A 25,624-nucleotide genomic window follows, 5' to 3' on the forward strand; every position below is an offset into this window, starting at 1 on the left:
ATTTCCAGCTTGGGTTTGTCCTTCCAAAATTCCTCTTCAATATTTATTTTATTTGTGTTTACTTATTTATTAAAGTGATACAGACTGTACAGGTGGTCCTCAGCTTACGACCATAATTGAGCCCCAGGTTTCTGTGGCTCAGCAGTACAGTATTAAGTGAGCTTTGCCTCATTTTATGACTTATTTTGCCACAGTTGTTAAATGAATCCCTGCAGCTGTTAAGCTAGTGACACAGTTGTTAAGTGAATTTGGCTTCCTCTTTGATTTTGCTTGTAAGAAAGTCGCAAAAGGGGATCACATGACCCTGGGACACTGCAACCGTCATAAATACGAATCTGTTGCCAAGCGTCTGAATTTTGATCACATGACCCTGGGGATGCTGCAATGGTCATAACTGTGGAAAACAGTCATAAGTCACTTTTTCAGTGCCATTGTAACTTTGAACAGTCCCTAAACAAACTGTTGTAAGTCAAGGCTACCCATATTTTGTTTTTGGTTGTTGAATGTGTGAACTAAGGAGAAATTTCCTGAGAGTTAGGACAATTAATCAGTGGAACAACCTGCCTCCAAAAGCTGTGAATGCTCCAACACTGGAAGTTTTTAAGAAGAGACTGGACAGCCATTTGTCTGAAATGGTATAGGGTTTCCTGCCTGAGCAGGGGGTTGGACTAGATGACCTCCAAGGTCCCTTCCAAATTATTATTATTATTATTATTATTATTATTATTATTATTATTATTATTATTATTATTATTATTATTATTATTATTATCATTAACAACCTGCCTTCGGAAGCTGTGAATGCTCCAACGCTGGAAGTTTTTAAGAAGAGACTGGACAGCCATTTGTCTGAAATGGTATAGGGTTTCCTGCCTGAGCAGGGGGTTGGACTAGATGGCCTCCAAGGTCCCTTCCAACTACATCATCATCATCATCATCATCATCATCATCATCATCATCATCATTATTATTATTATTATTATTATTATTATTATTATTATTATTATTATTATTATTATTTCATCCCACTAAGCCTTTTTTTTCCTATTGAGATAACTACAAGATTTCTTTGGCATTCTGTAACATGACTTTTTTTTTTCATTCCGCTCCAAGCAGTTTCTTTTAATATCCAGCCAACTAGAGAATTCTCAGAATTAAAGTTCACACATCTTAAAAGATGCTAAGGCAGAGAAACATTCAGTATAACAAGCAGGCTACGAAACGTAGAATTTGCAGAAATCTGAAATACAATACATGGAAGGAATTTATACCTGAATCTTGGGAAACGTAATTTTAATCAATCCGTCAGAATTGAATTGGAAGGGACCTTGGAGGTCTTCTAGTCCAATCTCCCTCCGCTTGGGCAGGAAACCCTTTTAACAACCGTAAATAGTTGTCCAATCTGTTCTTGAAAGCCTCCAGTGTTGGAGCACTCACAACATCTGGAGGCAGGTTGTTCCACTGGTTAATTGTTCAATCAGGAAATTTCTCCTTAGTTCTAGGTTGCTTCTCTCTTTGGTTAGTTTCCATCCGTTGCTTCTTCTCCTGCCTTCAGGTGCTTTGGAGAATAGCTTGACTCCCTCTTCTTTGGGGCAGCCCCTGAGATACTGGAACGCTGCTATCATATCATACCCCTAGTCCTCCTTCTCTCCAATTAGCTATACCCAATTCCTGCAACCATTCTTCCTATGTTTTAGTCTCCAGGCCTTTAATCCTCCTAGTTGCTTTTGTCTGCCCTTTTTCCAAACTGCATTAGTGTCTGGAGTTTATCTTAATTGTTTTCTATCTCCTTCTTGTCCCTTTTGATTTTGCATGTATCACTTATTTTTCGTTAACTTTCATTAACGATTAGTGCTTATTTGTCTCTCTCTCATCCTTTTAGATTGTGCGTGTATTATTTATTCTCAACCAAGAGCAATGAAGATAGCTGATTTCACTTTGGCTTTGCAGCTTTGGGTCTTAAGAGTGCTGTTGTATTTATAAACCTGTTTTAAAATCTGCTTCCCAAGCCACCGGCAGTGTTCAGAACGATTTGTATTGCCGGAGAAATGTTGAAAACATCATTAGAATACAATTTTGGAATCCCCATGATCATATCAGTCACAATATGCCGCTTGCTGTGATACACATAAGCTAAGCGTTTGCCTTTTTATTTTCATTGCAACATAAATTTTTGTTCTAAAATACTCTGTCAGTGCTGGAGTGGATCTAAAGATTCAGTCTTCTGGAGATGGCAGGATAGAAGGAATGTTTGCCTCCTTTGTTGGGGAAAAAAAAGTTTAAACAAAAGAAAAAGATAAAAAAGTGTTGAGATTCTACAGTATAAAGAGTACAGAGAAGAGCAACATTAGGGGACTGAAAACTAAACCCTGTGAAGAACAGTTGCAGGAACTGGGTATAGTTTAATGAAAAGAAGGACTAGCGGTGGCATGATAGCAGTCTTCCACTATTTGAGGGGCTGCCACAAAAAAGAGGTGGTCAAACTATTCTCCAAAGCACCAGAAGGCAGGTCAAGTAGCAATGGATGAAAACTAATCAAGGAGAGAAGCAGCCTGGAATTAAGGAGAAACTTCCTAACAGTGAGGACAATTAACCAGTGGAACTCCTTGCCTCCAGAAGTTATTTTTTTAAAAAAATTTAATTCCATTTATATCCCGCCCTTCTCCGAAGACTCAGGGCGGCTTACAAGCTTAGCAGTAGCCTTCATTCTATGGATATGCCTGCTTATTAGGGCTTTCACACACACCCCAAGCGGCATTATTACAAAGTCAACTTAATTGCCCCCAACAATCTGGGTCCTCATTTTACCTACCTGGGAAGGATGGAAGGCTGAGTCAACCTTGAGCCTGGTGGGACTCGAACCTGCACTAATTGCAGGCAGCTGGTGTTACTTAAGGAGGCATTAGCCCACTGCTCCACCAAGGCTCTTATGGGTGCTCCAACACTGGAGGTCTTTAAGAAGAGACTGGACAGTCACTTCTCTGAGATGGGATAGTCAAGTGTCTCCTGGGGGCTGGACTAGAAGACCTGGACTAGAAGACCTCCAAGGTCCCTTCAGACTCTTATTATTCTGTTAAGACAGACATGTCAAACACAAGGCCCGGGGGCCGGATCCGGCCCGCAAAGTGGTTTCATCCGGCCCGCGAAGCCATCCTGGAAACAGTGAGGGAACGGCCCCCACTGCCTTGGCCCTGGCCCAGAGAGGCTCCTTCTGCCAGAGACCCTCAGATCTGTCCCACTCCTGCCCAGGCCCCCATAGGCACCCTTGATGCGAATGATGTAGAGCTGGCCACGCCCACCCAGTAGGCCATACGCACTCTAGCCACGCCCACCCAGTAGGCCACACCCACCCAGGCCACACCCACCCAGCCCCCTGAGGGCAACCGCAATGCCCATGCGGCCCTCGATGAAATTGAGTTTGACACCCTTGTGTTAAGACATCAAAACATCTTCTGTGAGATGTTTTATCTCCTTAAGAATAAAGAATGGGATCGAAGTGCACAGTCCAAGCCCTCTGGAGTAAAAGAAATTTTTCTGGAGTTGATAGAGGAAGAATTTTCTCCTGGTGATGGCCATTTTCTTGATTGCATGCTTCAAGATGGCATAGAGCACGCTCAGATGACCAATATATATTTGCCATTTTTAGGAGTATCCGATGCCTCCGCAACATTATCCATTGGAACTTGATCACGACGTTCATCCTGAGGAACATGATGTGGTTTGTGCTGCAGACAATTGACCACAATATTCACGAGAGCAATGAGGTACTACGTCCTCAAGAGATATGGCAGAAATTCAGATACAGGCAGTCCTTGACTTACAACCGTTTATTTAGCAACCGTTCAAAGTTAAAATGGCACTGGAAAAAGTGACTTCCGACCGCTCCTCACAGTTACGACCATTGCAGCCTCCCCATGGTCAGGTGACCAGAATTCGGTTGCTTAGCAACCTGCATGTATTTATGATGGTTGCAGCATCCTGGGGTCATGTGATCATCCTTTGTGACCTCCCCCCAGTCATTGGGGGAAGTTGGATTCGCTTAACGACCCCATGAGTCACTTAACAACCCGCTTGCTGACGAATGAAAATTCTGATCAAATTGTGGTCATAAAACAAGTGTTATACCTGTAGTTGCCTTATGTTGTCCCTAGCACTTTCTAAATCAGTCAAAATTGAAGTGCAAAAGAAAACTGCAGATCACTGAATGAGTACAGATAGTCCTCGACTTACAGTAATTCATTTAGTGACCATTCAAAGTTACAGCAGTACTGAAAAAAGGGACTTAGGACCATTTTTCACACGACCATTGTGGCATCCCCCGTGGTCAAAATTTAGACATATGGCAACTGACTCATACTTACGACGGTTGCAGTGTCCCTGGGATCACGTCATCCCCTTTTGCAAGCTTCTGACAAGCAAAGTCAATGGGGAAGCCAGATTCACTTAAACAACCCCATTGCTCACTTAATAATCCTGCAGGGATTCCCTTAACAAGTGTGGCAAAAAAAGGTCGTAAAGTGGGGGCAAGACTCACTTAACCAATGTCTTGCTTAGCAACAGAAACTTTGGGCACAGTTGTGGCCATAAGTGAAGGACTACCTGTACAAGCACAGACGCCGTGTGATACAAGTGGAGTAAAATGTGTGTCTCCTCAACAGCTTTGGTGTCGCTGCATCACCACCATCTTCAACTACTTTGTGGTGACCAATTTCTTCTGGATGTTTGTGGAAGGCTGCTACCTCCACACGGCCATCGTGATGACCTACTCGACGGACAAGCTGAGGAAGTGGACTTTTCTCTTCATCGGCTGGTGTGAGCAATCCGGAAGCACAACCTGGGGACCTTCACTCTTAACCAGGCCCCTCCTCAGAAATTTACAAAATTACAAAAGGGCAGAACAGGGAAGGGACCTTGGAGGTCTTCTAGTCCAACCCCTAGCAGCTCAAGCAGGAAATCCTGCTTGATGAGTCAGGGTGACAACCAGGCAGAGAGGTGGTAGGGGGGCTGGTTCCGCATCTCAGCTTCTTTCTTTACGGAGGTCAGAGGGGGCGTCTCAAAAACTGTTGTGGTCTAGCAATATCGAGGGAGGGAGGGAAGGAAGGAAGGAAGGAAGGAAGGAAGGATGGAAGGAAGGAAGGAAGGAAGGAAGGAAGGAAGGAAGGAAGGAAGGAAGGAAGGAAGGAAGGAAGGAAGGAAGGAAGGAAGGGGGAGAGGGAGGGAAGGAGGGAGAAAGATAGGAAGGAAGGAAGGAAAGGGAGAGAGGGAGAAAGGAATGGAGGGAGGGAGGGAGGAAAGGAGAGAGGGATGGAAGGAAGGAGGGAGGGAAAGAGGGAAGGAGGGAGGAAGGAAGGAAGGGAGAGAATAGGGAGGGAGGAAGAAAAAAAAGGAATGTTTTCATGAGTGGATGGATTTAGGCAGATGCACAGCAAAGATTTTATGAAGGAATGGATAGATTGAAGCAAATATCTAAAAGGATCTATAAAACCTAAACTGTTCCTAGTATTTTTAGGAAAGCAAATCTTTTGATGTAGCTCCTTTCTGCTCCTTCAGGCTTCTGAAATGGTCCCACCATAGTGGTGAATCTGTGGCGGTTCCCGCTCCCTTTTGCCCCAAGTTTTGAAGGAGCTTCTTAGAACTTCTGATTTCTTTTCCTGTAGGTATTCCTTGCCCCATTATCATCGCCTGGGCTGTCTGCAAGCTTTATTATGAAAATGAGCAGTAAGTATAAAAATGATCCAGTCCATTCCCTGTTTTTCTGCAAGCAGCAAGTTCAGCAAAAATGAGCTTTGCATCTGGATAATGACCGAGGCCAGAGTATCCCTTTTCAAAATTACAGATTTTTTGGGGGGTGGGGGTGGGGAAAACACTCTTGTGGTCTCAGAGGGCTTCACGGATGCCTCAAGATCCCGGGAGAAATGTGGAACAGGAAAAATATACAATGAATTCAGACTGAGCCAAGAATGCTTCAGGCAAGTAATCCTTAATTTATGAGCAGAATTTTCATGGCTAAGGAAGGCGTTGTTAAGGAGTAAAAACTCATTCTGTGACCTTTTTTAGCCAGGGCTGTTAAACAAATCCTTGAAATTGTTAAGTGAATCATATAGTCCATAAATTAATTTACGTTGCTTGTCAGAAGCCAGCTGGTAGGGTCGCAAATGGCAACCAAGTGACCCCAGATGTTACAGCTGCAATAAATACATGGCAATTGCCAACACGTGAATTCTGATCAGGGGACGCTACAACAGTTATTAAGTGCAAGGAACAATTTTAAGGGAGGGAGGGAGGGAGGAAAGGAGAGAAGAAGATAAGAGGAAGATGGAGAAGACAGAGAGTAGGAGGAGGAGAAAAAGAGAAAGAAAGAAAGAAAGAAAGAAAGAAAGAAAGAAAGAAAGAAAGAAAGAAAGAAAGAAAGAAAGAAAGAAAGAAAGAAGAAAGAAAGAAGCAAAGAAAGAAAGAAAGAAAGGGAGGAAGGAAGGAAGGAAGGAAGGAAGGAAGGAAGGAAGGAAGGAAGGAAGGAGATAAATGAAAGAAAGAAAAAAAGTAAAGAGAGGAAGGAAGGAAGGAAAGAGAAAGAGGAAGGAAAGAAAAAGAAAGAGAGGGAGGAAAGAAAAGAAAGAAAAAGGAAGGAAGGAAAAAGATATAAAAAGGAAGGAAGGAGAGATAGAGAAAGAAAGGAAAGAAAAGAACAGAAAGAAAAAGGATAGAGAAAGGAAGGAAAGAGGAAGGAAGGAAGGAGAAATAAAAAAGATAAAGGAAAGAAAGAAAGGAAAGAGAAAGAAAGAGGAAAAAGATAGAGAAAGAGAAAGGGAGGAAGGGAGGAAAGAGAAAAAAGAAAGAGAAAAAAAAGAAAGAAAGAGAAAGTTAGGCTCAAAACGAGGCTTCTTCCATGCAAGGCACCGTGAAAGCAAAGCCTCCTTCATCCTTCCAGCGTTCGCTTGAGGATGCTCTGAGCTTCAAGAGAAAGGAGGCAGGGAGGAGGCCAAACATGGTGTCTATAGATACGCACTCCTCCGTTCCTGCCTCTTCAGAGTTTCCTGAGGATCAGAGTGAAAAAATGGTGGGCAGGGTGCCTTGGATTCTGTGAGGTGCCATAAAAGCAGCAATGGAGGTAAGGGACGGAAGCAAAGTAGAGGCTGGCTAAAAGAGACCGTCCATCCGTCTCATTTGCATAATTAAGCTGAAAAGCAAAACAGATCCCAAGCATTTGCAAAGGCATAACTGAGAAACGTTCCTAAAGGATCGCAACGTCCTGATCTTTTATTTGATATATAATAATAATAATAATAATAATAATAATAATAATAATAATAAGAAGAAGAAGAAGAAGAAGAAGAAGAAGAAGAAGAAGAAGAAGAAGAAGAAGAAGAAGAAGAAGAAGAAGAAGAAGAAGAAGAAGAAGAAGAAGAAGAAGTTGGAAGGGACCTTGGAGGTCATCTAGTCCAACCCCCTGCTCAGGCAGGAAACCCTATACCATTTCAGACAAATGGCTGTCCAGTCATTTATACAGGGGTTTATACAGCTAGTCCTCGGCTTACGGCCACAACTGAGCCCAAAATTTCTGTTGCTAAGTGAAACATTTGTTGTGAGAGTCCGCCCCATTTTACAACCTTTCTTGCCACGGTTGTTAAGTGAATCACTGCAGCTGTTAAATTAGTCAAACTGTTGCTAAGTGAATCTGGCTTCCCCATCGACTTTGCTTGTCGAAAGGTCGCCAAAGGGAATCACGCGACCCTGGGACACTGTGACCGTCGTAAATAGGAGTCAATTGCCAAGCGTCTGAATTTTGACCACGTCACCGCTCACATGAACGTGATTTATGATTTTGCCAGAAAAGCCATTTATTGTGGAAAATGGGTTCACTTAACAACCTTGGCCTTAGTTTGATGACCGATCCAAAAAAGTTTGCAAAATTGGGTCAGTTACAGAATTATTATTATTTATTATTATTTATTACATTTATGCCTTGTCGTGGCGAAGGGGCTTGCGTAATTCAATGAAGCTATGAGCTATGCCGTGCAGGGCCACCCAAGACGGACAGGTCATGGCAGAGAGTTCTGACAAAACGTGATCCACTGGAGAAGGAAATGGCAACCCACTCCAGTATCTTTGCCATGAAAACCCTATGGACAGTACCAAAAGGCAAAACGATATGACGCTGGAAGATGAGCCCCTCAGGTCGGAAGGCGTCCAATATGCTACTGGGGAAGAGCAGAGGGCTAGTACTAGTAGCGCCAGAAAGAATGAAGCGACTGGGCCAAAGCCGAAAGGACACTCAGCTGTGGATGTGTCTGGTGGTGAAAGGAAAGTCCGATGCTGTAAAGATTTTTTCTCCATAGGAACCTGGAATGTAAGATCCATGAATCAAGGAAAGCTGGACGTGGTCAAACAAGAGATGACAAGACTGAACATCGACATCTTAGGTATCAGCGAACTAAAATGGACAGGAATGGGTGAATTTAATTCAGATGACCATCAGGTATACTACTGCGGGCAAGAATCCCTCAGAAGAAATGGAGTAGCCTTCATAGTCAATAAAAGAGTAGGAAAAGCAATACTGGGATACAATCCTCAAAATGACAGAATGATCTCAGTTCGAATCCAAGGCAAACCATTCAATATCACAGTAGTCCAAGTCTATGCCCCAACCACCAGTGCTGAAGAGGATGAAATTGACCAGTTCTATGAAGCTCTACAGCAACTTATAGAACTAACACCAAAAAATGATATTCTTATCATCATGGGGGATTGGAATGCTAAAGTAGGAAGCCAAAAGATAACCGGAATAACAGGCAAGTTTGGCCTTGGAATGCAAAATGAAGCAGGGCACAGGCTGATAGAATTCTGTCAAGAGAATACAATGGTCATAGCAAACACTCTTTTCCAACAACCCAAGAGACGGCTTTACACATGGACATCACCAGACGGTCAACACAGAAATCAGATTGACTATATGCTCTGCAGCCAAAGATGGAGAAGCTCTATACAGTCAGTAAAAACAAGACCAGGAGCTGACTGTGGCTCAGACCATGAGCTTCTCCTTGCAAAGTTTAGGCTTAAACTGAAGAAAGTAGGGAAAAGCACTAGGCCACTGAGGTATGAATTAAATCATATCCCTGTTGAATATACAGTAGAGGTGACAAATAGATTTAAGGAATTAGATCTGATAGACAGAGTGCCTGAAGAACTATGGACAGAGGTTCGCGACATTGTACAACAGGTAGCAACCAAAACCATCCCAAAGAAAAAGAAATGCAAGAAAGCAAAATGGCTGTCTGAGGAAGCTTTGCAAATAGCTGAGAAAAGGAGGGAAGCGAAAGGCAAGGGAGAAAAAGAAAGATACGCCCAATTGAATGCAGAATTCCAGAGAATAGCTAGAAGAGATAAGAATGCCTTCTTAAATGAACAGTGCAAAGAAATAGAAGAAAACAATAGAATAGGGAGGACCAGAGATCTTTTCAAAAAAATTGGAGAGATGAAGGGAAGGTTTAATGCAAAAATGGGCATGATAAAGGACCAAAATGGCAGGGACCTAACAGAGGCAGAAGAGATTAAGAAGAGGTGGCAAAATTACACAGAAGAACTATACAAGAATGAGCTTAATGTCCCTGATAATCACAATGAGGTGGTCACTGACCTCGAGCCAGACATCCTAGAATGTGAAGTGAAGTGGGCCTTAGAAAAGCTGAGCAACAACAAAGCTAGTGGAGGTGACAGTATTCCAGCTGAGCTATTCAAAATCTTAAAAGACAATGCAGTAAAAGTGCTACACTCAATTTGCCAGCAAATTTGGAAAACTCAACAGTGGCCACAGGATTGGAAAAGATCAGTTTACATTCCAATTCCAAAGAAAGGCAGTGCCAAAGAATGTTCAAACTATCGCACCATTGCACTCATTTCTCATGCTAGTAAAGTCATGCTTAAAATCCTACAAGCTAGACTTCAGCAGTATGTGGATCGAGAACTACCAGAAGTACAGGCCGGATTTCGAAGAGGCAGAGGAACTAGAGATCAAATTGCCAACATACGCTGGATCATGGAGAAAGCTAGGGAGTTCCAGAAAAACATCTACTTCTGCTTCATTGACTATGCTAAAGCCTTTGATTGTGTGGATCATAACAAACTGTGGCAAGTTCTTAAAGAGATGGGAGTACCAGACCATCTTATTTGTCTCTTGAGAAACCTATATGCGGGCCAAGAAGCAACAGTGAGAACTGGACACGGAACCACTGATTGGTTCAAAATTGGGAAAGGAGTCCGGCAAGGCTGTATACTGTCGCCCTGCCTATTTAACTTATATGCAGAGCACATCATGAGAAAGGCAGGGTTAGATGAATCAAAAGTTGGAATTAAGATTGCCGGAAGAAATATCAACAACCTAAGATACGCAGATGATACCACTCTAATGGCAGAAAGTGAAGAAGAACTAAAGAGCCTCTTGTTGCGGGTGAAGAAGGAGAGTGCAAAACTTGGGTTGAAACTTAACATTAAGAAAACCAAGATCATGGCATCCGGCCCTCTCAATTCCTGGCAAATAGATGGGGAAGAAATGGAGGTAGTGACAGATTTTATTTTCCTGGGCTCCAAGATCACTGCAGATGGGGACTGTAGCCAAGAAATTAAAAGACGCTTGCTCCTGGGGAGGAAAGCCATGGCAAATCTAGACAGCACACTAAAAAGCAGAGACATCACCCTGTCAACAAAAGTGCGTATAGTCAAGGCTATGGTCTTCCCAGTTGCAATGTATGGCAGTGAAAGTTGGACCATAAGAAAGGCTGAGCGCCAAAGAATTGAGGCCTTTGAACTATGGTGCTGGAGAAGACTCCTGCGAGTCCCTTGGACTGCAAGGCGATCAAACCGGTCAGTCCTAGAGGAGATCAATCCTGACTGCTCTTTAGAAGGCCAGATCCTGAAATTGAAACTCAAATACTTTGGCCACCTGATAAGAAGGAAGGACTCACTGGAGAAGAGCCTAATGCTGGGAAAGATTGAGGGCAATAGAAGAAGGGGACGACAGAGAATGAGGTGGCTGGATGGAGTCACTGAAGCAGTAGGCGTGAGCTTAAATGGACTCCAGAAGATGGTAGAGGAAAGGAAGGCCTGGAGGAACATTGTCCATAGGGTCGCGATGGGTCGGACACGACTTCGCAGCTAACAACAAAATTACATTTATATACCGCCCTTTCCCGAAGGACTCAGGGCGGTTTACAGGGTGATTAAAAAACAGAGATACAAAAGTTAAAAACAGATTAAAAAAATTATATTCATCCCTGCATAAGTAAAACCCCAGTTAAAATTAAGATTAAAACTAAAATTAAAATGACCCGTTTAACATGACTTAGATCCTAATTCCAGATTCAATTACGGTCATAAGTCAAGGATTATCCATATATATATATATAGATTCAATTACGGTCCTAACTCAAGGACTACCCGTGTGTGTGTGTGTGTGTATCCATCATACTCTTTCTTCTTAGGGCTAGCAGCTTAACAGAAAGGATAATAAAAGAAGAAAGAAATAGCAAATCAAAGAAATTTGAAGCAGACAGAAGAAAAGACAAATAAACTGAATAGAATTTAAATCGGTAGCATTCAGTATGTTTCTCCCGGGCTCACCAAATATCCTAGCTTATTCACTGCTTCCTATATTTTTCTCTTTTTCGTCATTTCATCCGCTCCACTCAGCCACAACTCTCTAAAGCTTGTCCTCTGTCTCATCTCTTCTTTCGTCAATTTGTCTCTCCCCTTTGCTGTTTTTCATTCTCCCTATATTGCCTTAATAAATGGTTCTATTTGCAGGTGCTGGTTTGGAAAAGAACCGGGGAAATATATAGATTACATCTATCAAGGACCAGTGATTCTTGTTCTGCTGGTAAGATATTTAGCGCTGAAATTTTTGTTAAGCCATTTTGCGGAATTTCCATCCGTCGCTTCTTGTCCTGCCTTCAGGTGCTTTGGAGAATAGCTTGATCTCCCCTCTTCTTTGTGGCAGCCCCTGAGATATTGGGAGACTGGTATGGATATCTACCTATTCCTTCTTTTTACTAGACTAAAGGTAAAAGGTAAAGGTTCCCCCGCACATGCGTGCTAGTCATTTCCGACTCTAGGGGCCGGTGCTCATCTCCGTTTCAAAGCCGAAGAGCCAGCGCTTGTCCGAGGACGTCTCCGTGGTCATGTGGCCGGCATGACTAGACGCCAAAGGCGCACAGAACGCTGTGACCTTCCCACCGTAGTGGTCCCTATTTTTCTACTTGCATTTTTACGTGCTTTCGAACTGCTAGGTTGGCAGAAACTGGGACGAGTAACAGGCGCTCACTCTGTTACGCGGCACTCGGGATTTGACCCGCCAAACTGCCGACCTTCTGATCGACAAGCTCAGCGTCCTAACCCACTGAGCCACCACGTCCCTTCACTAGACTAGACATACCCAATTCCTGCAACTGTTCATATGTTTTAGTCTCCAGCCCCCTAATTAGCTTTGTTGCTCTTCTCTGCACCATTTCTAGAGTCTCAACATCTTTTTTATAATATGGCAACCAAATTGAATGACGTATTGCAAGTGTGGCCTTACCAAGGCATTATAAAATAGTATTAACACTTCACACGATCTTGATTCTATCTCTCGATTAATGCAACCCAGGATTCTATTGGCTTTTTTTTTTTTTTTTTGCTTTGCTTTTCCTCTCCTGACCCAAAAAAATTCACCTAGAAAATGACAGGGTCCCTTTGTCTCTCCAAGTTTCTCCCAACTTCCTTCTTCGTGTGTGTGAAGTGCTTGTTGATGTCCCCCCCCCCCCAATCATCTTTTTCTTGCTTATACTTCATTTTTATTGAAAACATTCTGTTATCATGCCACGTTTTTATAGTCTGGGCTTCTAACCCCGAGTCAAACCGCAAAGCCTTTTTTCTCTGCTTTTGAAAGAAGATTAGCATTTTCTTCTGACCTATCCAGGTCTGGATCGTGGTTCTTCAATTAGCACTGTTGATTGAAATCAAGTGGTGCCCCGGCTTAAAGGAAAGGCCCACAAACAATCAAGAGGGGGGAAAAATTAGATGACTTTTGTAAACCGATACTGTGAGGTATTTTCCCCAAGAATAAATATTTGAGCAGGATGCCTCCACGGCCTGCTAGCTGATCTCAAATAACCCTGTTAAAAGGTGTGAAGTCATCCATCTGTCTATGCACCGTTTTCCTGTTGCTGTGGGTTCTTGTTTTTTAATTTCACTGTATATTAAAAACTGGCAGTCTGGGAGATTGGCTGCGAGCACAGGTCAACGCTTCCATAAGACTGAGAATATTTAATTGGCGAAGGGACGCGGTGGCTCAGTGGGTTAGGACGCTGAGCTTGTCGATCGGAAGGTCGGCAGTTTGGCGGATCGAATCCCGAGTGCCGCGTAACAGAGTGAGCGCCTGTTACTCGTCCCAGCTTCTGCCAACCTAGCAGTTCGAAAGCACGTAAAAATGCAAGTAGAAAAATAGGGACCACTACGGTGGGAAGGTAACAGCGTTCCGTGCGCCTTTGGCGTCTAGTCATGCCGGCCACATGACCACGGAGACGTCCTCGGACAAGCGCTGGCTCTTCGGCTTTGAAACGGAGATGAGCACCGGCCCCTAGAGTCGGAAACGACTAGCACGCATGTGTGGGGGAACCTTTACCTTTACCTTTATTTAATTGGCATGTTAGTGAAATTTGGCAGGACTCCTTAGAGAAGGAATAAGAAAAAATAATAAGGGAAGAAAACAACAACGTTCAGCTTGGAATGACACAAGAGATCCAATTCCCTTTGTCTCCTTTCCTTGTATGAATCCTTGGCGGTTCAAACTGCAGGCAAAACACCAGAGGAAGAGCTGTTTGCAAATGAGGGTGCACCAGCCTGGCTGCAGAGTTTGTGAGGCTCTGCAGTTGGATGGGGCGGCTGTTTTGGAAAAGGAAGCTTTTTTCCGGATAAATCCCAGAATGCTCACCTCGCAGATGGATTGTGGGAAAGGGAGAGCAGAAGAAGGAGGACAGTTGTAAAGAAGGAGGACTAGGGCTGACATGAGAGCAGAATTCCAGGGTTAGTGCGAAGTTTTATTTCTCCCAGCTTGTGGGCTGGTTTCCAAACGTTTCGGTACCAGGCTAGGTGGGGTCTTCAGCAGACTTTAAGGGACGTCAGTCTTTTCCTGCCCACAAGGGCTTCGTGTGTTCAGTGGGTCTTGTGATGAGAGGGTCATGTCAGGTGAGGGTCTTGTGCTGTGTTTGGGGGGGGGGATCAGGTAAGGGTCATGTGATGTGACTAGTGATGGGTTTTGTGTGGGGGTCATGGGTGGGTCACATCAGGTAAGGATCTTGTGATGGGTTTTGTAGGGGGGGTCAAGTGTCGATCACGTCAGGTGAGGGTCTTGTGATGGTCTAGTGATGGGTTTTCTGGAGGGGTCAGGTGTGGGTCACGTCAGGTGAGGGTCTTGTGATGGGTCTAGTGATGGGTTTTCTGGAGGGGTCAGGTGTGGGTCACGTCAGATGTGGGTCACGTCAGGTGAGGGTCTTGTGATGGGTCTAGTGATGGGTTTTGGGGGGTCAGGTGTGGGTCACGTCAAGTGTGGGTCACATCAGGTGAGGGTCTTGTGATGGTCTAGTGATGGGTTTTGGGGGTCAGGTGTGGGTTATGTCAGGTGAGGATGTTGTGATGGATTTTGTAGGGGTGGTCAGGTGTGGGTCACGTCAGGTGTGGGTCACATCAGGTGAGGGTCTTGTGATGGGTCTAGTGATGGGTTTTGGGGGGTCATTTGTGGTTCACGTCAGGTGTGGTTCACATCAGGTGAGGTTCTTGTGCTGTGTTTGGGGGGGGTCAGGTGAGGGTCATGTGATGTGACTAGTGATGGGTCTAGTGATGGGTTTTGTGGGGGGGTCATGGGTGGGTCACATCAGGTAAGGATCTTGTGATGGGTTTTGTAGGAGGGGTCAGGTGTCGATCATGTCAGGTGAGGGTCTTGTGATGGTCTAGTGATGGGTTTTCTGGAGGGGTCAGGTGTGGGTCAAGTCAGGTGAGGGTCTAACATGACCCACCCCTGACCCATTCCCTCACCTAATGTAACCCTCCCATGACCTACTGACCACTCAAAGCCCTTATAAGCAGAAGAACTCCAACACTGACATTCCCTAAACTCTGCTGAAGATGTTACCTAGCCTGCTAACGAACTGTTTGGAAACCAACCCATAAGCTTGGAGAATAAAGCTCCACCCTCATCCTATATGCCAACTACAGTATTCCAGTATTTGAGGAGTGCCCCAAAGAAGAGGCAGTCAAGCTGTTCTCCAAAGCACCTGAAGGCAGGACAAGAAGCAAGGAATGGAAACTAGTCAAGGAGAGAAGCAACCTAGAGCTAAGGAAAAACTTCCTGAAGTTAGAGCAATTAACCAGTGAAACAACCTGCCTCCAGAAGTTGTGGCTGCTCCAACACTGGAAGTTTTTAAGAGGAGAGTAGACAGCCATTTGCCTTGAGCAGGGGGTTGGACTAGAAGACCTCCAAGGTCCCTTCAGCTTCTATTCTGAACTGAATTGAAATCCTTGAGTTAAGTGACATACTGGCGCTCCAAAAACACACCGTTCTGTAACGTGAAGATGGCTTCATGCAAAGTTGACCTTGTCTTTATGCTCTTCTTAATTTCACCCACCCAGTTTAATTACTCCATTTTGCCATATTACGAATGAAATACAAACAAAGATACAGAGAGTCGTTGACTTACAACCACAGTTGGGTTTGGAATTACCGTTGGGAAACAAGGCAGTTGTTAAGTGAGTTGCATCCAAATTTTGGAACCATTTTTGCCATATTGTTAAGTGAACTATTGCGTTGTTCAGTGAATCGTGCCATTGTTAAGCAAATCTGGATTCCCACATTGACGTTTCTTGTCAGAAGCTGCCCAGGAAAGGCTGCAAATGACAACCTAGGACACTGCAGTCATCGTAAATACATGCCAGATGCCAAATGTCCAAATTTTGATGGCATTGCCATGGGGATGTTGTGATGGTTGTAAGCACAGCTGCTTTGGGAATTCTGGGAATTGAAGTCCACACCCCTTAAAGTTGCTGAAATTGAGAATCACTGCTTGGGGATCTTCTCCAACCCCAAAGTTCAAAGGAATCAATATTCTTCCTCTCCTGTTTCTTCAAGGCAGTGAGTTCCAGTCCTGCCATAGGCATGAAAAACCAGCTGGGTGACCTTCTCTCTCTCAGCCCAAATCCACCTCACAGGGTTGTTCTGAGGAAAATATTGGAAGAAGGCCCAAAGTGTATATACATTGCCTTGATTATTTAGTGAAAAGTAATAAAGGAGCAAGTTAAAAAATATTTTTTAAATATCTAATAATAAAGCTATCTAAACCATTTAGGATACTCCCAATGAAGAACTGTTGGACCAAATCCTGTGAAGTTTTAAAAACAAGTCTCCAAATTATGTACATCAGCAATTTTGTTTAGACATCCTGAGCAAAATTGAGCTTCATTTCTGTTATGGAAAAAAATTGTTAGTATCATGCTTTGTAGCTGGTATTCTTTGATCCCTGTTACATTCAGGCACAATGATAGCTGTGCTGTCATAGACATATTCATGCAATTGTTGGCATTTTTCAGTGAAAAAGGTTTTTTAATACACACACACGTGTGTGTGTGTGGATGGATAGATAGATAGATAGATAGATAGATAGATAGATAGATAGATAGATAGATAGATAGATAGATAGATGATAGATAGATAGATATAGATATAGATATAGATATAGATATAGATATAGATATAGATATATAGAGAGAATATATGTATTGTGTATTATAGGTAATATAAGTATTAAAAAACCTATTTCATATATATTTCAAATATATATGGGCCCAATTGACAAAAGAATGCTCAGGACCATATTGGTTGGAAATATGTGGAAGAGGCCTTCATCCTGCAGTGGGTAAGACTGGCTAGAAGGAGGATGAGGATGCTATATTCATATATATCATATAAGAATATGAATATATTATATATAAAACTGAACACAATTCAAACCACACTGAAGTTATTCCCCCGAATCGAGATGAAACATTTGCAACCTAATTACCCGGAGATCAAACCAACACCCCATCTATGAATATACCTGGATTAGGGGTCCTCAATCCCCGGGCTGTGACCCAATACCGGGCCGTGACCTATTGGGAATAGAGCCACGTGAATGGCTGCTGGAGCACGCCCGCGTGCAGCTGAACTTGTGTGAGCAGCGAGCCGGCGGGCACCTGTGTGCACATGCCAGCCCATCACCATTTATGTATGTATGTGAAGATCCTGTCAGCCAAATCAGTTGTCCTCAACCTTTGTGGTTTGGTGGCCTAGCTGGGAAAGGATGAGGGGAACTGGTCCACGCAAGTGACGGGCCATCCCACCGCTCACACAAGTTGAGCTGCACGTGGGCATGCTCAAGCCGGTCATTCATGCAGCCCTATTCCCGATAGGCCTTGGCCCGGTACTGGGCCACAGCCTGGGGGTTGGGGACCCCTGATCCAGGTCGCATTTGTCTTAAAGTTGCTTTTTTCAAAAGGCAACTGTATTTTGTTTTTCCTTGAAGATATTTCGCTTCTCATCCAAGAACTTCAGTCAGAACTGAATACTCTTCTTGGATGAGAAGCGAAACGTCTTCAAGGAAAAACAAAGTACAGTTTCCTTTTGAAAAAAAGCACCTTTGAGCTACATATACGTATGCATAGGCATGCTTAAATGAAGAGGATATTGACATTTTGCTGTATTTTGTCACATCCATAACCTCTGAAAGAGCCCTTAGTGAGGACAATTATATTGGAAGATGAAAATGATAAAAATTGGGCTTTTAAGCTACTGAATTTCAACGGTGTGATAATACAGGTAGTCTTTGTGTTACTATCGGAAGCTACCAGGAATGGTCAGATTTGGCCAACCCTCAACAACCCTGGTCAATATTGCTAATAGGGAGGGAAACAAGGAATTGTAGGGCCAAATTATGGGGTGACATTGTCTGCCCTGGAAAACCATTGCTCAGAGTAGGTACAGGTAATTGAACAGTCACTAAGTGAACTATTTTAAGTTGAGGACTATTCTGTACATCGTCAGAATGACTCTAACTCAGGGATAGGCAACCTTGGCTCTTTTATGACTGGTGGACTTCAACTCCCAGAATTCCTGAGCCCGCCATGCTGAGGAGAAATGGAGAGGTTTCCAAGCTGAGCCATGCTGGCTCAGGAATTCTGGGAGTTGAAGTCCATGAGTCATAAAAGAGCCAAGGTTGCCTACTCCTGGCCTAGGCCGCTTTATGACTCGTGGACTTCAACTCCCAGAATTCCTGAGCCAGCCATGCTGAGGAGAAATGGAGAGGTTTCCATGCTGAGCCATGCTGGCTCAGGAATTCTGGGAGTTGAAGTCCACAGGTCATGAAGGTTGCCTACCCCTGCTCTAGAGTTTGTGGCTGTCCCACACTTCATAATATGATGTCCTGAGGATCTTCTACTCATATATAGAAGGCGGCAGAACTGTCTAAAAGTTTTCCAAGCCTGTGAAAACCAAGAACTCACCTTACGAGCATAGACAGGTCGTTTTCAACTAACAACTATTCATTCAGTAACCATCTGAAGTTACAACAGCACTGAAAAAAAGTGACTTATGGCCGTTTTTCACACTTACGACCGTTATGGCATTCCCCAGGATCACGTGATCAAAATTCAGATGCTTGGCAACCGACCATTGCAGTGTCCCCGGGATCATGTGACCATTTTTTGCGACTTCCTGACAAGCAAAGTCAATGGGGGAAGCCAGATTCACTTAACAACCATGTTACTGACTTAACAACTTCAGCGATTCACTTAACAACTGTGGCAAGAAAAAGTCTGGCAAAACTCACTTATCAGCCTGTCTCGCTTAGCAACAGAAATTTTGGGCTCAATTGTGGTCGTATGTCAAGAACTACCTGTATAGGTAGTGCTTGTTTAATGACTGGTTACTTAGTGAACATTCTGAGTTATGACTGCCACGCAGATAACCCTCCCCAAAGTCACATGACTTCAATTCAGGATCACACTGCAGCATTCCCTGGCCATGTGACATGATATAATGCCTTTTTTTGCCAAAAGCTGGCTTTTACAGCCGGTTTCTACCAAAACATGCCCTTAGGAATGTATTGACCTGCTTACCGGCAACTCAGCCTTCCATCCTTCCGAGGTAGGTAAAATGAGGACCCAGATTGTTGGGGGCAATTAAGCTGACTTTGTAATAATGCCGCTTGGGGTGTGTGTGTGAAAGCCCTAATAAGCAGGCATATACACAGAATGAAGGCTACTGCTAAGCAGATTGATTTGTGCTTCTTAGATTGTAAGCCGCCCTGAGTCTTCGGAGAAGGGCGGGATATAAATGGGATTAAAATAAAAATAAAATAAACTATAATTTCCATCATCCTGAGCTAGTGGCAGAGAGTACGAGAGGCAGCAACTTACCTGTCCTTGCCATAGCGCTTATAGTTTATCTCTTTTTTCCCCAAAAAAACTTCTCACCCTTTTTTAATCTTTGCAGTGATTCAGTGAGATCAGGAGGTTTGAAAGAGAGACTAAGGCAGAAAGCATGGATGAAATTCACTCCAAGTGGAGATTCAGACCTATTTTGTGGAGTGTCCAAAACAATGTTTTTCTCTTTACTGCTCTCCTCTTTCACTCTGGCAATTCGCTCACTGAAAAGACGGAGGCTAATAACGGTACTTCAGCCCTGTCAGTTCACAAAAGAGACTTCTGTAGCCGTCAGGTGCCTCTGTTTAAGAAACCCTAAAGGCATCTTTCTAAAAGCATTTCTAAAATAGCTCCTTGATTGCAAAGAGTGAGCTTGGATACGTTTGTGGTCTTGATTTCCCCATTGACTCTGCTCTTGGGCTGAAGGACATTGCAAGGGCTTCAGGAAAAAAGCTTCCACTTGAAACTCAGGGCTTGCAACGTTGCCAAGTTATTCTTCCCACTAAATCAGCGGCCCCCAACTTCCAGGCACCAGGAATTTCGTGGAAGACAATTTCTCCACGGATCGGGCGGTGGCGATGGTTTTGCACGCAACCTGTCCATATATTTTATTTTTTTATTTATTTTAATTCCATTTATATCCCGCCCTTCTCCGAAGACTCAGGGCGGCTTACAAGCTTAGCAGTAGCCTTCATTCTATGTATATGCCTGCTTATTAGGGCTTTCACACACACCCCAAGCAGCATATATACAGATGAAGCTTTGCTCACTCACCCATTGCTTTGCGTGGCCCGATTCCTATCATGTTTCCCCAAAAACATATATTAATTTTTGCTCCAAAAGACACATTAGGTCTTATTTTGTGGAAAATACAGTACTAAATGCATCCGCCTGGCTGGTGATCTTAACTGGCTCTTATTTTTGGGATAGAGCTTATATTACGAGTGTCCTGAAAAACCTTGCTAGGGCTTATTTTCCAGTGAGGTCATATTTTGGGGGAAACACAGTATCAGGCCACAGACAGGGTTGAGGACCCCTGCCCTAAGTTTTATTTCTTTACTGTGAAGAGTGAGAGGGCAGTGGTGGTCAAAACGGAGCATACGATCCTGTCTTGTCTTCTAAAGCAGGGCTTTTCAACCTTTTCACCCACTGTACCACTTTTAGGATATGGCAACATCCGAGTACCACCAGTCGCCTAGCAAGGGGTCAAAAACTTGATGACCCAAAAAAAAAAAGGAAAAAAGTGATGAAGTACAGGTAGTCCTCGACTTACAACAGTTCACTTAGTGACTGTTCGAAATTACAATGGCACTGAAAAAAGTGCCCCCCAAGCCACAGCCGAGCAAGACACCTGCCAGCCCACCAGGCGGCGCTCTTCCTCCTGTCCGAAGTTTTCATTGTTGTGAGCGTTTCTGTTGAGGATTGGCAGCGGGGGTGGGGTGGGGGTGGGTGTTTGGTTTTTAATCCCCCCCCGCATGGTGGTTGCAGAAGGTTTTGGTCACTTCACATGACCCTGAGACACTGTGACAGTCATAAGTATGAATCAGTTGCCAATCATCTGAATGTAAATCACAAGACCCTGGAGATGCTGCAACATTCCAGCTGATCGGCGCTTCTTCTGGGCTTGGAAGCGCCAGGATGCATCCGGCCTGCGGACCACCAATTTGACACCCCTGTTGTAAAGGAAAGGTGGGGTACTATGGCTCTTATATGACTTGTGGACTTCTACTCCCAGGATTCCTTAGCCGGCGTGGCTCATTTATTGATCCTAACATTAGCAGTCCTAATTAACCCAGAATTTAGATTGCTGGCTCAGGAATTCTGGGAACTGAAGTCCACAAGTCATATAAGGACTGTAGTTCCCCACACCTGATCTAAAGTGTGTTCTCCATGTTCTCCATCTCTCATAACATCATCCCTTTCATGCTACAGAGGCAAACAAAGGCCTTTTTTGTCATAGCACGCTCAGAACGGAGTTCCGGCACCTTTTTAGGATGGAACCTTGTAGGGTAGGCAAGGCAGGTTGTATGACATGTGTGAGTTCCGGCACCTTTTTCTTTTACAAAAAAAGCACTGGGCAAACACACTCCCTTGATACAAATGTTCTGGGAAATGTGGCTATGCTAGTGTCATTGCAAGCCAGACCTGGATGAGTTCTAAATTCTGGATTAATTAGGATCCGTTTCCCCAGCTGCTTCAGTTGCCAAATCTTAATTAATGAAGCAGAGTGGCTGAAATGTTTCATAGAGGAAGCTACTATTTGGAAGAACAGCTCCAAGAATACTTTAAGATGGGATTTTGGCCACGTGACCATGGGGATGGTGCAACCGTCGTTAAGTGTCAAAAATTGGTCCTAAGTCACTCTGATAACTTCAAACGGTCACTAGATGAACTGTTGTAAATTGAGGACTATCTGTAATGTAAAATCTTTCTAAACCCTAATCCAGGGGTCTTCAAAATTGGCCCTTTTATGACTTGTGGACTTCAATTCAGTGTGCCTGACTGAGGAATTCTGGGAGTTGAGGTCCACAAGCAGGGGTCTTCAAACTTGGCCCTTTTATGACTTGTGGACTTAAACTCCCAGAATTCCTCAGCTAGGCATGCTGGCTGAGGAATTCTGGGAGTTGAAGTCCACCAGTCATAAAAGGGCTAAGTTTGAAGAGCCCTGCCCTAATCCCTGCTTTTACCTAGGCTGCGACAGGCTGAAACTGCTAAACTGTTTTCAAAGGCAGCCTCTCATAAATTGCAGAGTTCAAATATCCACAGCATAGATGCATGTAAAGCATTTTAAAATGTTTTATACAGTTGTTTTTATTGATTGTAAGCTACCATAGAGTTGACTCAAGGTGAGATGGGTGGCTTATAAGCTCTATCAATAAAAAAAATAAGTAAAGTAAATAAATACAGTTAATCCTTGACATACGACAGTTGGCCTAGCAACTGTTACACAGACCTTCCCTGGGCTATTTATGACCCATATTAAAAGTTTTGACAGCTGGCCTATCCCCCAGTCATGTGAACTCATTCGGCAATAATTTTAGCATACTCTGGTCACATGTACATGATTTACGATGTTTTTTTGTAGAAATCAGCATTTATTTCTGGTTTCTAGCAATCAATGCCAATTACGGACAATTGATTTGCTGAAATAATTCTGCATTCAATTAACAATTGCCACAAAAAGAGTCATAAAATCGGGCGCGGTTACATGGTGACCTTCTTAATGACGTAGGGCTATAAATTCCTTGTAATATCCATTCGCCCTTCAGAGTGCCAATATATTCGTGCCTCAAAAAATCAGAGTGAATAGACCTTGATTTTGTCAGCTATGAAAAGAAACCTTGAGTTATGAAAATAATTTCAACTTGCCCAGGAAAAGTACTGTTTCAATCACTGTCCTGCACACAGAGGCACAGAAAGTTTATTCCGCTGCGCTTATTCCCTGCCGCAGTTCGTTGATCTGGTTTTCTCTTTTTTTTTTCTTTTCACAGATAAATTTTGTGTTTCTGTTTAACATAGTTAGGATTCTAATGACAAAGCTGAGAGCTTCAACCACTTCGGAAACCATACAGTACAGGTAAGTACAGTAGTAAATGAGAACAGAACTTACGTTGCTAAGGGAGCTGATTGTTACATGAGTTGTGCCCAATTTTACAACCTTTTTTGCTCTAGTCATAAAGTCAAACACCTCGGTTGTTAGGTTACTCACAAGGTAGTTAAACAAATCTGGTTCCTTCCATTGACTTTGCTTGCTAATGGTGATAAAATGACCCTAGGATATTGCAACCACTGTAAATTAATTAGTGAACAATTAATCAGTGGAACAACCCGCCTCCAGAAGCGGTGAATGCTCCAACACTGGAAGATTTTAAGAAGAAATTGGACAACCATTTGTCTGAAATGGTATAGGGTTCTCTGCCTGAGCAGGAGGCTGGACTAGATGACTTCCAGGGTCCCTCCCAACTCTGTTATTCTAAGTAGTTCTAAGCACACGCCAAGCATCCAAATTTTGATCATGTGACCCTGAGGCTGCTGCAACGGTCATAAGTGTGAAAAATAGTCCTAAGTCACCTTTTGAAACTTTGAATGGTCACTAAATGAATGGTTGTAAGTCAAGGACTATCTGTATGGCATGCTTTGGTTGCCACAGTATAAAAAAGATGTTGAGGCTCTGGAAAGACTCCAGAGAAGAGCAACAAAGATGATTAGGGGGAAATGGAGTATAAAACATTCGGAGAACGGTTGCTGGAATTGGGTGTGTCTAGTTTAGTAAGGAGAAGGAGGTGGCAGAGGAACAGTCTACTTGAGAGGCTCCTACAAAGCTGAGGGGATCAAACTATTATACAAATAGCAATAGCACTTACTGTAAATACCACGTCATAGTGCTTTACAACCCCTTCTAAGCAGTGTACATAGCATCATGTCCTCAAAAATCTGGGGTCCTCATTTCACCGACCTCAGAAGGATGGAAGGCTGAGTCAACCTTGAGCAGGTCAGGATCGAACTGCTGACAGTGGACAGAGTTAGCTTGCAATGCTGCGTTCTAACCACTGCTCTTCAAAGCACCTGAAGGCAGGGCAACAAGCAACAGATGGGTTTGGAAGCATAGTATGTCTGGATTTTGTCTTGGTGCTGGATTTCATGCTTGATCTTTTGACTTCTCCTCCACAGGAAGGCCGTCAAAGCAACGTTAGTCCTCCTGCCACTCCTAGGAATCACCTACATGCTGTTTTTCGTCAACCCAGGAGAAGATGAAATTTCCCAGATCTTTTTCATCTACTTCAATTCTTTCTTGCAGTCTTTTCAGGTAAGAAGCCAGAAGGCTAGTATCAGGATTGTGTCATGGTACCACTTGACGACGCTTTAGGAAGGCCACACTTGGAATCCCGCATCCGGTTTTAGTCATCACACCATGAAAAAAAGATGCTGAGACTCTAGAACAGACATGTCAAACACAAGGTCCGGGGGCCGGATGTGGCCCGCGAAGTGGTTTCATCCGGCCCGCGAAGCCATCCTGGAAACAGTGAGGGAACGGCCCCCACTGCCTTGGCCCTGGCCCAGAGACCCTCCTCCTGCCAGAGACCCTCAGATCTGTCCCACTCCTGCCCAGGCCCCCATAGGCACCCTTGATGCCAAGGATGTAGAGCTGGCCACGCCCACCCAGTAGGCCACGCCCACCCTGGCCACACCCACCCGGCCCCCTGAGGGCAACCGCAATGCTGATGCGGCCCTCAATGAAATTGAGTTTGACACCCCTGCTCTAGAAAGAGTGCAGAGAAGAGCAACAAAAATGATCAGCAGGCTGGAGGTTTAAACATACAAAGAACGGTTGCTGGAATTGGGTGTGTCTTGTTTAATGAAGAGAAGGACTAGAGGTGACATGATAGCAGTGTTTCAATATTTGAGGGGGCTGCCCCAAAGAAGAGGGGGGGATCGAACTATTCTCCAAAGCACCTGAAGTCAGGACAAGAAGCAACGGATGGAAACTAATCAAGGGGGGAAGCAACCTGGAACTAAGGAGGAATTTCTTGCCAGTGAGAACAATTAATCAGGGGGACGATTTGTCACCAGAAGTTGGGGGTGCCCCAACACTGGAGGTTTACAAGAAGAGATTGGACGGTCATTTGTCTGAAATGGTATAGGGTCTCCTGCTTGAGCAGGGGGTTGGACTAGATGACCTCCAAGGTCCCTTCCAATTCTTTTAAGTCTGAAGGAGTGGCTCTCTAATCATGCCAAAATTCAGTTCAGCATTCATGTCAAAAACTGGACGCCTGTATGTAAAAGTCTAGATTATAATTTTTGTCCCTATCATCTATATTTGAAATGCATCCATCACTTGGACTAGTTTCTTGCACCTTAAATTCAGCACTGTTAATAGAGAGTAGAGTTATAATTAAAAGAATGCAGGCAAATTCTCAAGCTGAGAATCTACGTCTTAATATTTCTCTTTTTTTCCTAGGGGTTTTTTGTGTCTGTGTTTTACTGCTTCTTAAATAGTGAGGTAAGTTGTACTACCCCTGTTTTTATTAAACCATAGGGAATTGTTTGTGGAGAAATGAAACACATTGCAACAAACAACATATGAATTATTAGATATATTTATTCTCCAATCACACCAAGAAGAGCACCATTAATTTTATGA

At 43.7% G+C, this 25,624-nt stretch overlaps 1 protein-coding gene across 1 annotated transcript in view; it reads left to right on the plus strand.

Moving 5' to 3' along the window:
• Positions 1-25,624, plus strand: part of CRHR2 (corticotropin releasing hormone receptor 2) — a gene marked incomplete at its 3' end in the record, with an annotated part of 152,012 nt that overhangs the window by 123,480 nt on the left and 2,908 nt on the right. Inside the window, exons 6-12 of the mRNA XM_081345633.1 lie at positions 3,647-3,764; positions 4,659-4,812; positions 5,658-5,718; positions 11,797-11,869; positions 22,974-23,059; positions 24,154-24,289; positions 25,442-25,483. Of these exons, the coding sequence (XP_081201759.1) occupies positions 3,647-3,764; positions 4,659-4,812; positions 5,658-5,718; positions 11,797-11,869; positions 22,974-23,059; positions 24,154-24,289; positions 25,442-25,483 (670 nt within the window). The remainder of the gene's footprint in view (positions 1-3,646; positions 3,765-4,658; positions 4,813-5,657; positions 5,719-11,796; positions 11,870-22,973; positions 23,060-24,153; positions 24,290-25,441; positions 25,484-25,624) is intronic.

The sequence above is a fragment of the Vipera berus genome (genome assembly GCF_964194415.1).
Source record: "Vipera berus genome assembly, chromosome: Z".
Classification (NCBI taxonomy): domain Eukaryota; kingdom Metazoa; phylum Chordata; class Lepidosauria; order Squamata; family Viperidae; genus Vipera; species Vipera berus.